General features: G+C 41.9%; 1 protein-coding gene across 1 annotated transcript in view; it reads right to left on the bottom strand.

The window, feature by feature from the left end:
- Nucleotides 1-773: 773 nt before the first annotated feature.
- The window catches only part of LOC142313004 (uncharacterized), an 80,780-nt gene continuing 63,087 nt past the window's right edge, over nt 774-18,466 (bottom strand). Inside the window, 1 exon segment of the mRNA XM_075351990.1 lies at nt 774-2,795. Coding sequence (XP_075208105.1) covers nt 916-2,795 — 1,880 coding nt within the window. The 3' untranslated portion in view covers nt 774-915.

Below are 18,466 nucleotides of genomic sequence, written 5' to 3'. Positions count from 1 at the left end.
CTAACCCAGAAGTGCCTCTTAGGTTCGCTGAGAGGCTTCAGGTATTTAAGGTACCTTCCCCTTAAGGGAGGTGCCTGGGCAACAATACAATTATGCTGCTCTTTCTCAGGTCTTCAGTGCTGCTGTTACTGAGCTATATTTTGTTGCTGATTCCTGTTTGTGTTTCAGTGCACTTTTTCATTTCCAAAAGTTTTATTTTAAAAGAGGAATTACAGCTGGATAATGGGAAAAATAAGGAAAATGCATTACAATATTTGAGCAATATATTGTAAACCTATATAGTGCACTTTTAATCTGCTGCTGCTACTATAACCATCCATGCCGGCTGGCTACCGCGATATCCACTGCTGCCAGTATCCACACTGGCCATCCACCATGGTACCCGCTGCCGCAAGTATCCTCATCAGCTGCTGCTACTTAATCCATGCATCCATACCGGCCGAATCCACGACATTGCTACCCCCCCAGGTTGGTGGTAGTAAAGACTCAGCAGCCGGTCCAGTTTACTCCTCCAGGCAAGTGAGCGGTGGTCAATCCTGTGCCCACCTCATGAGCATTACAGAAGTACAATGTGTCCCAAAAAAAACACTTGCAGAATCACTAGGATAGGTTGAAGCATTCCAGAGTTACGACATGCAGTGACAATAGTCAAAATTAAAATGTTTTGTCTGGCCAGGAAGGTGAAAACAGGCTTTGAGGAGAAGAAAAGATTAAAAAATTCTATTTTGTAAGTTTTTTTTGGCTCTTACATTTTTTTTTAATGGGGGAAAATCTTTACTCAAATTCAGAACATAAATATAGTTTCACCCCTTTATGTCCAACAAGTCTTAATTTCCGATAAAAAAGAATTTAACTTTCAAATAAAACATTTTCTAAATTCTGGATATGAAATAGCTTCACACCTATGTAAGCTCTTTAATGTTTAACAAGAGTTGTTTTGAAAGCAAAGCATTTCTCACAATCTCAACATAGATATGGCTTCTGCCCTATATGACGTTTTTGATGTTTAACCAAATGTGATTTACACACAAAACGTTTCCCACAGTCTGAACATGAATATGGCTTCTCCCCTGTGTGAGTTCTCTGATGTTTAACAAGAGCTGATTTATCGGCAAAACATTTACCACACTCTGAACATGAAAATGGCTTCTCGCCTGTGTGAGTTCTTTGATGTAAATGAAGACTTGATATCCGATTAAAACCTTGGCCACACTCTGAACATGAAAATGGCTTCTCCCCTGTGTGAATTTTCTGATGTAAATGAAGACTATATCTGTGACTAAAATCTTTCCCACAGTCTGAACATGAAAATGGCTTCTCCCCTGTGTGAATTCTCTGATGTTTAACAAGACTTGATTTATCTGCAAAACATTTCCCACAGTTTGAACATGAAAATGGCTTCTCACCTGTGTGAGTTCTCTGATGTGTAACAAGAGTTAATTTACCTGAAAAACATTTCCCACATTCTGAACAAGAAAAGGGCTTCTCCCCTGTGTGAGTTCTCTGATGTGCAACAAGAGTTGATTTGTTTGTGTAACATTTCCCACATTCTGAACATGAAAATGGCTTCTCGCCTGTGTGAGTTCTCTGATGTGTAACAAGAGTTGATTTATCTGAAAAACATTTCCCACATTCAGAACAAAAAAAGGGCTTCTCCCCTGTGTGAGTTCTCTGATGTGCAACAAGAGTTGATTTCTTTGTGCAACATTTCCCACATTCTGAACATGAAAATGAATTCTCGCCGGTGTGAATTCTCTGATGTGTAATAAGATTACATTTGTGGCTAAAACACTTTCCACAGTCTAAACATGCAAACGGCTTTTCTCCTTCATGAATTCTCTGATGTCTAACAAGTTTTGATTTTTCTGCAAAACATTTCCCACATTCTGAACATGAAAATAGCTTCTCGCTTGTGTGAATTTTCTGATGTAAATGAAGACTATATCTGTGACTAAAATCTTTCCCACAATCTGAACATGAAAATGGCTTTTCCCCTGTGTGAATTCTCTGATGTTTAACAAGAGTTGATTTATTTGCAAAACATTTCCCACAGTCTAAACATGAAAATGGCTTCTCCCCTGTGTGAATTCTCTGATGTGTAACAAGAGCTGATTTATCTGCAAAACATTTCCCACAGTCTGAACATGAAAATGGCTTCTCGCCTGTGTGAATTCTCTGATGTGTAACAAGAGTAGATTTGTTTGTGTAACATTTCCCACATTCTGAACATGAAAATGGCTTCTCGCCTGTGTGAGTTCTCTGATGTGCAACAAGATTTGATTTGTTTGTGTAACATTTCCCACACTCTGAACATGAAAATGGCTTCTTGCCTGTGTGAGTTCTCTGATGTGTAATAAGAACAGATTTCTGGTTAAAACACTTTCCACAGTCTAAACATCGAAATGGCTTCTCACCTGTATGAGTTCTCTGATGTCTAACAAGTTTTGATTTTTTTGCAAAACATTTCCCACATTCTGAACATGAAAATGGCTTCTCCTCTGTGTGAGTTCTCTGATGTGTAATAAGAGCTGATTCATCTGCATAGCATTTCCCACATTCAGGACATGGATATGGCTTTTCCTCTGTGTGAGGACATTTATTTTCCTCTATAGCCTGTGATGAATCAGAAGATTGGACCTGTTTAATAGGATCAAATGATAGATCCTTTTTGTGAAGCACTGAGGATACAGCTGGGATAACAAAATGTTCTTCATATAAGTCTTCTGACACACCAAGTTCATATGAATCAAAGTATGAAGATGCCAGAAGTCCCTCTGATCTCCTAATACAGTCACCTGCCGAGAATAACACTTTGATTACTTTTTCAATAATATAAGTTTGGAAATATTGGAAAATCATAAAAACGCCTGTCACACAGTACTATTAGGGGCGTCTGTCCGGCACAATCCCCGATAGCCACATGCATTTTAGAGTAGAACAGAGGAAAAGTACAAAGACGTATTAAGAAGTTCTGAGTTTGTAGAAAGTGTAAAACTCGAATTGCAAATTATTTTTAATGCGGTTTTCTTGAATTGTCAAAAACAAAAAAACAAAAAGGGTTAAGGGAGAATGTGATAAATAACATAAGCAGTACTCACCTGTTAAATCATTGTCATTTTAGGGCTACCAGTTTGTGCAATTCTCTGTTTTTAAGCCTGCTTTACAATGTATCTTACGATGTGTCGGCGTGGTCACGTAAGTGACGAACATCCGGCATCGTAAGTTACATTGCAGTGTGGACAGGTACGTGCGATTGAACGTTAAAACGTTCATCGCATACACATTGTACCTTTCTCTAGAATTGCACGTCAGGTTGTTCATCGTACCCGGGGTAGCACACATCGCAGTGTGTTACACCCCGGGAACGATGAACAGATCTTACCTACTTCCTGCGGCTCCCGGCCAGCAATGCGGAAGGAAGGAGGTGGGCGGGATATTTACGTCCCACTCAGCTCCGCCCCTCCGCTTCTATTGGCCGGCACCCGCGTGACATCGATGTGACGCCGAACGTCTCTCCCACTCCAGGAAGTGGACGTTCGCCACCCACATCAAGGTCGTATGCAAGGTAAGTACGTGTGATGGGGGTTAATCGTTAGTACGGCACATTCAACAAATTGAACGTGCCACACCTACGATGGAGGCGTTGCAAATCGCATACGATATTGTATGCGAAATTGCAACGTGTAAAGCAGGCTTTAGTCTATTTGGCTGTTGTGAAGATGAGCCCGATATTACACATGCGTTGTATCACGTTATCGTGACGACAGTGGTTGTATGCTGCGCTCACATGTTGTATATGGCACATTATGGCTGCAGTCAAGTACAGAAAGGGTGGAAATAAGCACTGAAGCAGCAGGGGCTCTGACTGGCGAGTAATGCTTCTCTCATTTATTTTTTCTCTTAAACATACATCCCCTGGGAAGTAGTGAACCTAAATTCTGCCCCCAATTTCTATAAAAAGTCTAACTATTCTAATGGCTCATTAAGTCAAAGCTGAATACACAGGAATACATTAATGACCCCTGTAAAAAACCACAGGCCCATTTCTAAAAAAAAAAAAGTCAGAAGTAAATCCACTATGTTAGTCCGTAGGTAAGTTCTGCTAACTGAATGTTCATGGAAACTGTCACAATCTTCCACGCAGACATCTTGGACTTTTTAGTATGTGCATGTACTGTGTGTATGTACTTTTTAGTATCTGGTACCTGGGTGTGGCTATGTTGTCCATCTGGCTATGTCAGAGTTATTCTACATGCTGGTTGTGGGAAGGATTGGATCACTGAGGTGTTTCGTCTTCCAGGAACTACTCTGCTTATTAACTGGGCAGCTTTCCTCAAGTTGCTGTCAGTTGTACTCTTTGAACCTGTACTCCTGTGCTTATTTTGCTCTCTTTTATTGACCTGGACTGCCCTTGTTTACTCTTAGCCTTTTCCCTGTACCTGTTATCTTTACCTTGTTTTTTTTGATCCCTGGATTGTATCCTGGTTGTTCTTCACACCTATGGATCCTAAACGTACTCTGTGTGACTAGGTGGCGAGTCTGATATATTTGGTCCATGATCTTGCTTTGGAACACCAGAAGTTAGAGTCTTCACAGACCCAGTTACAGTGGCAACTCTCGTATCTTGAGTGTCTCCCACACTCCACCTTCCCAAACTGGTGTCATGACTTCTGGACCGTCAGACGTATTATTGAGCTCAACTGAACCTGTTGTGGCACTTCCTGATAAGTTTTTAGGGGACCAATTTCAAATTTTTCATGAGAGCTGTAAGCTCCTCTTTGCCTTGCGTCCCCGGTCTTCAGGGGACAAGGCTCAGTGTATAAGTATAATGTCCCTGTTTCGGGGGTGTCCTCTGACTTGGGCATTTTCTCTTTCACCTTTTGCTCCTGAACAGTACTCTGTGGACACCTTTTTTAGGACTTATCTATGATGAACCTGACATGGTCCAGGTGGCAGAGAGAAGGATCATGAACCTGACACAGGGGGGGCTGCACTGCCAAAGAATATAGTACTGAATTTCGTCATTGGTCTTCTGAAGTCCTTGGAACAATGCAGCCCTCAGAGGCTTTTCAGATTTCTGAAGACCACGCTGCCTCTACATGGTCCACCTGGTTCATTGGGGCAGGCCATGACTCAGGCTATCCGCAAGGATCGAACAATTCAGAAGCGAAATGATGCTTATATTTGTTCAATTCAATAAAAAAATAAAAACATTTGGGGGGGGAACTAAAACTAAAAATGTGATTGCAAAATTGTAAACACTCATTATTTTTTATGTGATTGTGGTCAGAATTGGGCAATCACAATTAAAATCATGATAAATAGTAGTCAGTACACGGCCGCCATCATTTATAGTGAATATAATAATAATATAATTACCCCCATATAATGTTTTGCTATCCAAAGAGGATTTTCCTGATATTTTCTTTGTTGCACTTTTTTTTTTTTTTTTTAAATCAGATACATTTTTATTTTTCACCAAGTATACAAAACATGTGTTTATATTTTCAGCAATAACGAGCAGAACTATAAACTTTCCCTCCCCAACATCCCCTCCCCCTCCCCCCTCAGCATACATATTACCCATATCAATATCAAAGATCCTACATTTTAACCCTTCAATAGCATATATTGGAATGTATAGAACTAACTATCTCTGCTCCTAGTCCAACATCTTCCAACTCTAATATTTATCCATATTGCAACCACGGATTCCACAATCTATCAAAAAGTGCAAGTTGTTTCCTTTTCCCATATATGCTTCTCTCCATTCGAACAATATGATTAACATATGCGACAAATTCCCCTCTAGTCAGTGGGTCCCCCTGCATCCAGTGTTTGGCAATTACTTTCCTTGCCGCATACAGCAGTCTGGCTATCACCATTTTAAAATTGTTGTCTACTCTAATTTCTTCCACGTAACCTAAAAGACATACCAGGGGTTGTCTGGGAAGTTTACATCTATAAGCTCCTTCTATTCTATTAAGAACAGTTATCCAAAAGGGTGCCAACCTGGGGCACATCCACATCATGTGGAAAATGCCGGCACCTTCTCCATTACATCTAGGACAGTCGGAGTTACTCCTCAATCCCATTTTACACATAATTAGCGGGGATCTATATGCACTATGCACCACGTAGAGGTGGGATAATCTTGCTGGTTCACTCATTGATAATTTCGGTATGTATTCCAAAACACTATCCCATACCTCATCAGTGATCCCGTCTATCTCTGCCTCCCATTTAGTCCTAGTGTTTACAGGGTGATCAAGCAAATATGTATGCAGTAGGTCCCTATATATACCGTGTTTCCCCGAAAGTAAGGCCCTGTCTTACATTAATTTTACCCCCAAAAGTCCCACCCTGCCTTACTTTCGGGGGAGGCCTTACATTGGAAAAAAAATGACAATCCTCCCCCCTGCAGCCTCCCCATTGTTTGAGATCCAGCATCCACCCCATCCTCCCCCCTGCAGCCTCCCCATACAGTGGTTCTGCCCCCCACTCTGCCACCACACACACTGACACATACGGTACCGGTACAGCCCCACACACATATCGTACCGGTACCGTACACACACTGACACATACAGCCCCATACGGCACCCATACACATACCGTACACACACACACACACAGAGTTTCGGAACTTACCGAAATCGGAGCGAGCCTGCAGGCGGTGACGTCGCGACTGATTTCGGCCAATCAGCTGCGAGCCGGCTGACTGGCCAATCGCAGCTCGAGCTGAGGGCCAATCAGCTGCGAGCCGGCTGACTGGCCAATCGCAGCTCGAGCTGAGGGCCAATCAGCTGCGAGCCGGCTGACTGGCCAATCGCAGCTCGAGCTGAGGGCCAATCAGCTGCGAGCCGGCTGACTGGCCAATCACAGCTCGAGCTGATGGCCAGCAGGGAGCCTTGCGGGGGCCATTCACCGGAGGCGGACCACGGGTGGCACGAGACTGGAGAAGGCCTGGATGGAGCGAGGGAACAGCGGCAGCGGTAAGTTCCTGTACTTTCCCCAGGGACCCCCACCCATATGCGGCCTTACATTACGCCGCGACCACCACCCATAGGCGGCCTTACATTCCCCGGCCCCCCCCGCTACCCTGCCTTACAATCGGGGGGTGCCCTACATTGGCGGACCCCCCCGAAACCCCCACCCTGCCTTACTTTCGGGGGGGTCCTACTTTCGGGGAAACACGGTAGTAGATATGATTCCTTTTGTGGGTCCACTACTACACACATTTCAGTACTAGGTCTGCCTGTACCAGCAATGATTGCTTAACCCCATGAGCCACCACTGCATGCGCCAACCGTTTGGTATATCCCCACTTGGGTGGTACCAGTACAAACTCATCCTGTAATTGTGTAAACGACTTTGCCCCATATACCTTTACGTGCCCATTCCTTAATTTTGCCTATCTTGTATATGTCAGAGCAGTTTTCATTGTCCCACAACGGAGAGAATTCAGTTATTGCTGTAATCCCTCTTATTTGCTTGATCTTACTCCAGATTCTATTCATCAGGCTAAGTGTGGGGCTCATTTTTCCTATTGTAGCAAGAATCAAGTATCCAGCATCATGGAGAGTTGAAAAAATAAAAAACTCACATTTATTTGTATAGATATAAAAACATACAGACTGTGCAGTGGGCACAGAGGCACAAGTGCAAAAGTGTGGATTTATCCGACGCGTTTCGACCAGAGAGTCTTATTCATGGCATGTATTTTATCCAGACTGATTCAGTATTTAAAAAGGTACACATAACACGTTGAGGGGTGGGATTAGTGATCAATTAAAACTGAAAAACGTGCAGGTGTGAAATTCTTAGACAACACTACCATCAGTCACGTAACAAGAATAAAAACATACATGTAGGAATCCACAATGAAAAAATTGATAAATAAATATCACATCAGAAAATGTTGTATGAAACTGGAGTTCTCTCTCAAAATATACATGCTTAGTTGATTAAGCTAAACGTAAATGTAGGAGAGCTTAATAGGTGCCCCATGTGTTTTTTTTCTCCGGCTGAACATAGAAATTGAATAAGCCTGAAAAAATGCTATAGCAAATTTAATGATTACATATAACAAGCACCAAAAATTGGAGAATAAAAACACATGAGGCACGTATTATTATTGAAAGAGAAGAAAAAATAAAAAAAGATTTGGACTATTGTTCAGACTTAGCAGCAGGAGGAGTTGGACACATTAAAGAAGGAATCGCTCCCCAGTAACAGATGGATGAAAAGTCTTTAGTTGGATATGCAGTCCTGGACAGGTAAGAAGCTCTGGGTCTTACTTTCCCATATTTATTTTTTCATACGGAATATTGGATATAAAAATATATCTTCAAGTTTTGAATACATTTTAGTATTCTATATATGAGATAAATTGGGGATTTTATATAAACAAAGTTTGTAACTGTACGTGGCAAAAAGGGGAGATGAAAGAAGCCAGGGGGAGGAGAACCACGGATGGTGTATTTATGTATATTGAAAGATTAGATCCTGTCGGGTATTCAGACCGTGCGGCACCCTCGTGCCGAGCCTGAATATCCAGAAGGATTCTCTGTTCAAAAGTTTTCTTCTGTGGTCTCCACCCCTATAAGGCCTGTTAACCCTCTCGATACCCATGAATGTGAAGTAGTCGGTACATCTATTGTGTATACTGGCAAAGTGCCGTGAAACCGCAGAGATGTTAAGCGCATTCACATTCAGGGTATCTGATAGGCGTCGCCTAATTCTTTTCTTTAAAGGATTCCCAGGACATCCTACATATTGAATGTTACATGCTGTGCACTCAATCAAGTATATGACATATGATGTATTGCAATTGATATAATTTTTGACATCATATGAAAGACCTGTATGAGTAGAAACAAATTGCTTATTAATTTTAGTAAAATTTCATGCTGTACATTGATTGTGACCACAGCAGTAAAAACCTGAACAGGAAAGCCAATTTTTATTTGTTGTTGGAGCAGAAATCGCACTTGGGGCAAGAATATTAGCAAGATTTAACGCACGTTTAGCTGCAAAATTAATTTGATATTGATTAAGAACTCTGGAGAGGTTTTTGTCCTGATACAATAATGGGATGTGTTTTTTAATGATTTTAATAATGTGGCCATATTGTGGTGAAAATGCTGTACTGAATGTGATTTTCTTTGAATTTTGATTCCTTTGCTTGTTTTTATTTTTTAATAGTTCTGCTCTGTCCATGTCATGTACAATTTTTTGGGCTCTATCCAGGCTCCAAGTGGGATTACCCCGGTTTTTTAGTTTGTCAATGATTTTATTGGATTCCTGTGGGAAGAGATCTGATCTGGAGCAATTTCTTTTGGTCCTGATCAGTTCCCCCACAGGAATGTTTTTGATAGTATGTGTCGGGTGACATGAACTGGCCAGTAAGATTGAATTGCAATCTGTTTCTTTATTGTATGGTATGATGTCTATACGATTCAAATTCCCCATCAACGTTACATCAAGATAGTTGATTTTGTGTGAATTAGTCAAATAAGTGTATTTGAGATTGAAAGGATTACAATTAATATAGTTTATGAATTCCTGGAAAATTTGGGAGTCACCCCTCCATATTAATAATAAATCATCGATATATCTGGTGTAAAAAATAATATAATCTGAAAAGATATTATTAAGAGAATCAAAAATATACATTTCTACAAAAACCGCAACTACAATGTTTGCTAAAGATGGGGAGAATTTCCCTCCCATGCTGACTCCGCATTTTTGTAAATAAAATTCTTTATTAAATGAAAAATAATTATGGGTCAGGAGAAAATTGACTGCTGTCAAGATATAGGCCCAGATATCAGATGGATAAGGACAATATTTAAGAAGGAATGACTCCAAACACTCCAGTGCAACATGATGGAGAATAGAAGGGTACAGACTTACTATATCACAAGTGATCCAAACATAAACAGATTGCCAAGCAAAAGAATCAAAATTAGACAAAAGAGCTTTGGTATCTCTGAGGAATCCAGGGAGTTCTTTAACCAAAGGCTGTAGAAAGTGGTCGACCCAGGACCCCAATTTTTCTCCCAGTGACCCTATCCCCGAATTAATGGGTCTGAATGGGGGGGTGAAATCCCCTTGTGAATTTTGGGGAGAGCATGGTAAATAGGAATCAATGGGAAGTCCACTTTTAGAAAATCAAACATATTTTGTGTTAATATACCTACTGTAAGGCCATCTTCTAATAATTTGTCCATTTTTCTCTTAAACAAGGTAGTGTGATCGCCTTTAAGATGGATATATGTTTGTTGATCCTCAAATATCTCAGTTTATTTTAATATACAGTGGGAGATCAAGGATCATGATCCCACCCCCCTTATCAGCCTCTCTAAAGACAAGAGTGTCATTGTCTTTTAGAGTCTGAAGAGTAATTTTTTTCAGTTGGTGATAAGTTACAAAATGTTCTTTCATGAACTTGATCCAATTGGACGAGATCTGATTCTATTCTTTCTTGAAAAATGTCCAATATTGATGGGCGTGATTGAAGGGGGTAAAAATAAGGATTCAGTGTTCTGAAAGACTGTTTCGGTAAATGCTCCTCAGTTCTGGATTCTGATTCAAGTTTTCTTAGATCAGTGAGACGAATTAACTCTTTGAAATCAGGAATCTGATCATTCTCCACGATATTAGTTTCTTGGGCCATATTTGTATCCTGGTTGGCTTCCAAATCAAAATGGCACTTCAAAGTTAAATTTCTAGCTAGTTTATTAATATCGAGGAAAGTGGAAAAAATATCAAATTTTTTGGTTGGACAAAATTTGAGTCCTTTAGACAGAACAGCCATTTGGTCTTGAGAAATGATTTGTGCAGATAAGTTCCAGACCGATCATCTTAATGTCTTTTCTTTTTCTTGCGACGATCTGGATACCTGCCTCCTCCTGTGTTTTCTACCACCTCTTCGTATGCGTTCTTTGGCATCTTTTTGTTAGTGTTATTTGTCCTACGATTTGTTTCAATTTCATCCGAGGAATCTGAGGAGTCATCCACAGTATAGTTAGTGGAAGCTGAGGTGGTACTGTTTTCACCAAAGCTGACTCTTCTATTACAGTTGTAATATGGAGTTTTATTTTTATATCTCGGATTTTTTAAAACGGAGTGAGAAGGGAGACGCCATGTGTAAACCTTGTTATGCTTATAATCTAAAGTGTCCCTTTCGAATTTTTTCTTTTTCCTCTCCGCAATGGTGTCTTCTAAGGAATTGAGGCGCTTATTAAGATGTTCTTGCATGTTGGAAAAGTCGTTATGATTTTTAAAAGGTTCTAAATTTTTTTCTGTTTCGAATATTTGTTTTTTTTAACATTTTCCAATTCAGTTTCCTCATGTTTAATAATAAGCTCCATGAGTTTGATTGAACAATTGGATAAAATGGAATTCCAGTTATTTAAAAATTCCTCTGTGTGAGTGGAAAAAGTAGGATTCTTGAGTAATCTGAGACCACGAGGTATCATGTTCTTCTCTGTATAGGAATGTAATGAGGTGGAATCCCACCATAGATTTGTCTCCTTTATTTTGAATTTCTCCAGTGTTCTAAATAATAGTGAAAAATCTTCATTCACTTTTGCATGTGAATCACCCACTGCAGAATCAGCGGCAGTCTGTGCATTGAAAATGGCATTTAATCGAGTTCTCCTGTTAGTGGAGAGATCCATATGGAGTGGTATAAAGTCACAAAAACAATTGTGAATACATTTTATCAATGTCCTTTAGTTAGGGGGAGCACGGCAAGAGCAAAGCCATATGTACAATAGAAATAAAGAAGTTTTGTCAGCTTACCCCTCTTCACTCCTGGACTCCACACCGATGCAAGGAACGCCCTGGCCCGAGCGTAGATGAATGTAGCAAGAATCAAGTATCCAGCATCATGGAGAGTTGAAAAAATAAAACTGACATTTATTTGTATAAATATAAAACATACAGACTGTGCAGTGGGCACAGAGGCACAAGTGCAAAAGGGTGGATTTATCCGACGCGTTTCGACCAGAGAGTCTTATTCATGGCATGTGTTTTATCCAGTCTGATTCAGTATTTAAAAAGGTACACATAACACGTTGAGGGGTGGGTGTTGTGAATGTTAGTTATGTTTTGGCTGCTGGGAGGCTCCCTCTGGTGGCCAGGAATGGTTTGGACAGAGACCAGGTGTGTTGTGCAGTGGGTGTTTCCTTTGCTAACTCTCTGCTTATTTAAGTCCTGGTCTGATTGCAGGCTGTTGCCGGATGTCAGTTGTTCTTTGTATCTCCAGCCTGCTTAATCCTGCTCTACACCACATCTACTCCAGATAAGTGCTTGCTCTTTATTTATTGTCTGGTTCTTTTGCTTATCTGGGTTTGTCATTTGTTGTGGTTGGTTTCAGTTTATTTCCTTCCAGGGATTTTCCCCCTCAGTGGATTGTTGAGGAACTCCCTGCAGTTCTGTGTGGAGGAGTTTTTGCTCCAAATTGGGTGTTCAGCTGTCTTTCTCCTCGGCGTTTCATCCTCAGACCAACGGTCAGACTGAAAGGGCTAACCAGACCCTGGAGACCTATTTACGGTGTTTTGTTTCTGCGGATCAGGATGACTGGGTTTCGTTTTTGCCTTTGGCTGAATTTGCCCTTAACAATAGAGCTAGCTCTACCACGTTGGTGTCTCCCTTTTTCTGCAATTTTGGGTATCACCCTAGGTTCTTCTCAGGGCAGCTTGAGGCGTCTGACTGTCCGGGGGTGGATTCGGTGGTCAACAGAATGCAGCAGATTTGGGGGCAGGTAGTGGATAAATTGTTTCAGTCCCAAGAAACTGCCCAAAAGTTTGCCAACCGGCGTCGGACTGTTGGTCCCCGGTTTAAAGTAGGGGACATGGTGTGGTTGTCCTCTAAAAATATTCCTATGAGAGTTCCGTCTCCTAAATTTAAGCCCAGATTTATTGGACCTTATAAGATTTCGGAGATTATAAACCCTGTATCTTTCCGTTTGACTCTGCCTGCGTCATTTAAGATTCACAATGTCTTCCATAAGTCCTTGTTGAAGAAACATGTGGAGCCGGCAGTTCCTGCAGCAGCGCCTCCTGACCCTGTTTTGGTATAAGGGGATCTGGAGTATGAGGTTGAAAAAATTCTGGATTCCCGTCGTAGTAGGCATCAGCTTCAGTACCTTGTGAAATGGAAGGGTTATGGGCAGGAGGATAACTCTTGGGTTGTGGCTTCTGACATTCATGCGGACAGGTTGGTTCACGCCTTCCATCATGCTCATGCCGAGCGACCCGGTGGCCCCTCCTCAAGGGGAGGGGGTACTGTTGTGAATGTTAGTTATGTTTTGGCTGCTGGGAGGCTCCCTCTGGTGGCCAGGAATGGTTTGGACAGAGACCAGGTGTGTTGTGCAGTGGGTGTTTCCTTTGCTTACTCTCTGCTTATTTAAGTCCTGGTCTGATTGCAGGCTGTTGCCGGATGTCAGTTGTTCTTTGTATCTCCAGCCTGCTTAATCCTGCTCTACACCACATCTACTCCAGATAAGTGCTTGCTCTTTATTTATTGTCTGGTTGTTTTGATTATATGGGTTTGTCATTTGTTGTGGTTGGTTTCAGTTTTTTTCCTTCCAGGGATTTTTCCCCTCAGTGGATTGTTGAGGAACTCCCTGCAGTTCTGTGTGGAGTATAGCTCCTTTGGGTCCATGTGTTTGTGGCTTGTTGAATTTGTTATAATTCTTGTTTTCTGTTCATTGGTATGACAAGGGCACCTGGTATAGGACGGAGTTCAGATCGAGCGATCTGAGGGCCTTTTTGTACTATCAGGAAGTTGGTATTTTGCAGGGTTTTTCTCTGGCCACCATCAGTCCCTTTCCTGTCCTTTCCTATTTTAGTCAGCGGGGGCCTCACCTTTTGCTAATCCTGTCATCTACATGTGTATTGTGTTTTTCCTATATCACCGCAGTCTTTGAATGTGGGGGGCTTGCTATTCTTGTCTATTTTCTGAGGCAGAGAGTTATTCATCTTTCCTACCTTTAGGATAGTTAGTTCTCTGGCTGGGTTCGCGGTGCACAGGATGTTAGTTCACCCCTTGGCTACTTCTAGTTGTGATGGTTAGTAAGGGGATGGCGGCCAGATTAGTTGCCAATGCTCTCGTCACCTTTTTGCCAATGATTTGTGGTGGTCTTCCATGGTTCCGGATCATAACAGGTGGGATTACTATGTTTTATGTATGTTTTTATTCTTGTTACGTGACTGATGGTAGTGTTGTCTAAGAATTTCACACCTCCACGTTTTTCAGCTTTAATTGATCACTAATCCCACCCCTCAACGTGTTATGTGTACCTTTTAAATACTGAATCAGTCTGGATAAAACACATGCCATGAATAAGACTCTCTGGTCGAAACGCGTCGGATAAATCCACCCTTTTGCACTTGTGCCTCTGTGCCCACTGCACAGTCTGTATGTTTTTATATTTATACAAATAAATGTCAGTTTTATTTTTTCAACTCTCCATGATGCTGGATACTTGATTCTTGCTACATTCATCTCCGCCCGGGCCAGGGCGTTCCTTGCATCGGTGTGGAGTCCAGGAATGAAGAGGGGTTAGCTGACAAAACTTCTTTATTTCTATCGTTTTTCCTATTCTCCCAAATGATCCGTCCTCCAGTCCGAACACTAATGGCTTCCGATGCAGAACATGCCCTAACAGTCTGGATGCTGGGTCTACCACCCCTAAATCTGCCCATCCCCTGAAATGTTGACTCTGAGCTGCCAGATATATTCCCGGATTTGGTAGTGCTAGCTCCCCTCATCCTTCAGTCTCTGTAGCATCTCGAGTTTAAGTCTGGCTTGTTTGTTCTTCTATATTAGAGCACGGAACATGGAATCAATCTCCTTAAAGTGACTCCAAGGGATCCAAACAGGAGAATTGTGCAACACAGAGTATCTTGGGCATAAGCACCATTTTAATAAGATTAATCCCCCCTATTACTGATAAATAAAGCTTATTCCAAGCAGTTATCTTACTTCGCAGTTGCTTCAGCAAAGGGACTAGATTAATAGTAATGTAATTCCCAATTGGCATGGATACCTCAATGCCCAGATATCTAAACTGGTCCACAACCCGCAGTCTGTTGACCTCATCACCCAGAATCGACCTATACACTCCCGCGTCCACCTGAAACAGATTCGATTTGGTCCAATTGATAGTCAGTACAGAGATCCCCCCCGTACCGCTCGAATACCTCCATGGCACAGCTCAACGATGCCCTTGGGTCTCCCAGAAACAATAGAATATCGTCTGCATAGAGGGCTATCTTCTCTTCTAGATGGCCATATACAAATCCCTTTATGTCTCTGTTCTGCCGTATAGCAGCCGCCAGTGGTCCCACTGCCAGAGCAAAAAGGAGAGGCGAGAGCGGACATCCTTGGCGAGTACCCCTTTGTAGATTCACCGTGTGTGACAACATTCCATTAATCCTCACTTTAGCTACTGGTCTAGTATATAACAGCTGTATCCAGGATATAAAATTAGGGCCAAATCCCATATGTCTTAGCACTCCCCACAGGTATCCCCATTCCACACTGTCAAATGCTTTAGGAGCATCTAATGAAGCTATTAGTCTCTGTCCCGGATTGTCCACCGGCAGTTGCATGTTAAGGTATAATCGTCGTATATTTTTGCATAAAACCCGACTGATCCTGGTGGATTACGGTAGATATCACTTCTGTTAATCGATTAGAGAGTACTTTGGCCAAAATTTTTACAACCGTCGTTAACAGTGAGGTGGGCCTGTATGATTCGAGGAGTTTTGGATCCTTATCCTCTTTAGGTATTACTTTTATTATTGCCTCCCTCATAGACTCTGGCAGTATCCCCCTCTCCCTTGCCTCCTCCAAGACACTCAACAAATTGGGTAAGAGTATTTCTTAGCAAATAGCTAAATCCAGGCAAAAAAGGTACAAAAATAGAAGACCTAAAATATAACTTTTATTTGACGTGCTAGTAAAAAGTGAGCCTAGGCTCACTAAGGGTGAGTGAAATCAAAACCACGATAGTGATTAAAATCCTGCTGAACGCAGGGACACAGAGAAAAGCAAACCAAGTCGTCTTGGCCCTGGTGATAGAGTGCGGCAAACCTAGCCTCAAACCTCATTCAAGGATGCCACCAATACCTAGCTACCAAGGTATAGACTGACTATGGACTGACACATAAATTTATTCATTTATAAAACTGGATATGTTACTAGCATAAGGAAATGTGTCTATAGTGTATAAAGTGGACAACGGGTGTCAAGTTTAAATCCCACAAGGGAACGATCTTACCCGGTCCAGCAGAGATGAAGAAAGGGCGACATAAAGGGAGTCTGGTGAGGAATATCGAGTATGGCCCATACCCATCTTATGTGGCCATACTTCTGTGCCCAAAGATACTCGCACATGTGCGTGCGTCAGACATATATCCTTTCAAAGGTGCCGGCACAGAAGTATGGCCACATAAGATGGGTATGGGCCATACTCTATATTCCTCACCAGACTCCCCTGATGATTGCTTTCCATGAAACGCGTTGGGAGTGAGTGTCTGCCCTATTACATGGAATTGACCCCTCGGCATTACTACTGTGGGATTTGAAGAGCTGGTGGACAGTTCCCCCTGATAAAGCCGTGTTTTTGGTGGTCCTTCTTTATGTCGCCCTTCCTTCATCTCTGCTGGACCGGGTAAGATCGTTCCCTTGTGGGATTTAAACTTGACACCCGTTGTCCACTTTATACACTATAGACACATTTCCTTATGCTGGTAACGTATCCAGTTTTATGAATGAATAAGTTTATGTGTCAGTCCATAGTCAGTCTATACCTTGGTAGCTAGGTATTGGTGGCATCCTCGAATGAGGTTTGAGGCTAGGTTTGCCGCACTATCACCAGGGCCAAGACGACTTGGTTTGCTTTTCTCTGTGTCCCTGCGTTCAGCAGGATTTTAATCACTATCGTGGTTTTGATGTCACTCACCCTTAGTGAGCCTAGGCTCACTTTTTACTAGCACGTCAAATAAAAGTTATATTTTAGGTCTTCTATTTTTGCACCTTTTTTGCCTGGATTCAGCTATTTGCTACGGTTGATACTGTGGATCCTCTGGGTACCTTGCTATTTTTTGATAAGAGTATTTATTCCAAAGATTTGTATACCTCCACCGGTAGACCATTTACCCCCGGGGCTTTTTCATTTGCCATGCCATACAAAGCTCTCTCTATCTCCACAAGTGTGATAGGGCCCTCTAGACTGCGTTTCTCTGTCTCTGTAATTTTGGGTAATGTCATTGTACCTAAGAAAGCCTCTAGGTCGCTCTGTCTCGTCTCCCCTCTAGTGGAATATAATTCCTCATAAAAGGCTGCGAACGTGTCCAGAATATCTACCCCCTCCGTAACCAAATCTCCCGTTGTGGTGTGAATGCAATGCACAAAGGATGATTGTCTCTGGGCTGCCGTCACCACCGACAACAGATGTCCCACCTTTTCTCCCTCCGCATAAAAGTTCTCTTTTTGAAAAGCCTGCTTTCTAGCAACTTTCTCCAATAGCACCTTATTAACTTCTTCCTGAGCTGCTTTTAGCTTCTGCCTATTCTCTGGTGTGGGCTGTGTTACCATCTCTGCTTCTGCTCCCTTCAAGACCTCTAAGCAATCAATTTCCCCCTGTCTACTACGAGACTTATATCGGCAAACGTCTCTAAATAAAAGGCCTCTCAGGTATGCCTTCATGGCGTCCCAAACTACCAATGGATCCGCACTACCTCTATTAAGGGCAAAATATTCCAGAATCTCACTGGCTATACCGTCCATGTCAATACTTTTTACCCAAACCGGATGTAGCTTCCATTCTCTTGTTAGCCTTTCCCCTACTCCCCGTTTTTTAATAGATACTAGTATTGGACTATGATCCGATATTACTCTAGCCAAATATTCAACATTTGAAATTCCAGAATCCATGATTTCATTTCCCAATGCCAGGTCTATACGGGAAAGCGTACCATGGGTTGCTGAGTGACAGGAAAAACAGGTCACCCCTAAATTCCTTATCCTCCAAACGTCTACCAACCCAAATTCTTGAATAAAGATACCAAATGCTGTCACTCCATCCCTCCTCGCCTCCCGTGAGTTTCTGCTCCTGTCCCAATATGAATTTGACATTATTAAAGTCAGCGACCAACAAGAATGTCAAATTCCCCCATTTAGTCGAACGCTCTCTCACCTCTCTAATTTTGACACTAGTGTAAGGCGGTGGAACATATATAGCAGTAATGCATAATAATTGTCCATACAACTTACAGATCACCATTACATATTGTCTCTCTGTATCTATCCATGTCACCACTTCATCATATAGGGCGGATCTATGGACCAACACCGAGATCCCTCTAGCATAACTAGAAAAAGTAGAGTGATACGCCTTTTGCACCCATCTCTTGTTCAGTACATTTGTCGTTTCGCTCGTCAA

This window comes from Anomaloglossus baeobatrachus, chromosome 5, assembly GCF_048569485.1.
Source record: "Anomaloglossus baeobatrachus isolate aAnoBae1 chromosome 5, aAnoBae1.hap1, whole genome shotgun sequence".
NCBI classification, from domain to species: domain Eukaryota; kingdom Metazoa; phylum Chordata; class Amphibia; order Anura; family Aromobatidae; genus Anomaloglossus; species Anomaloglossus baeobatrachus.
This window is presented reverse-complemented; position numbering and strand designations above follow the sequence as displayed.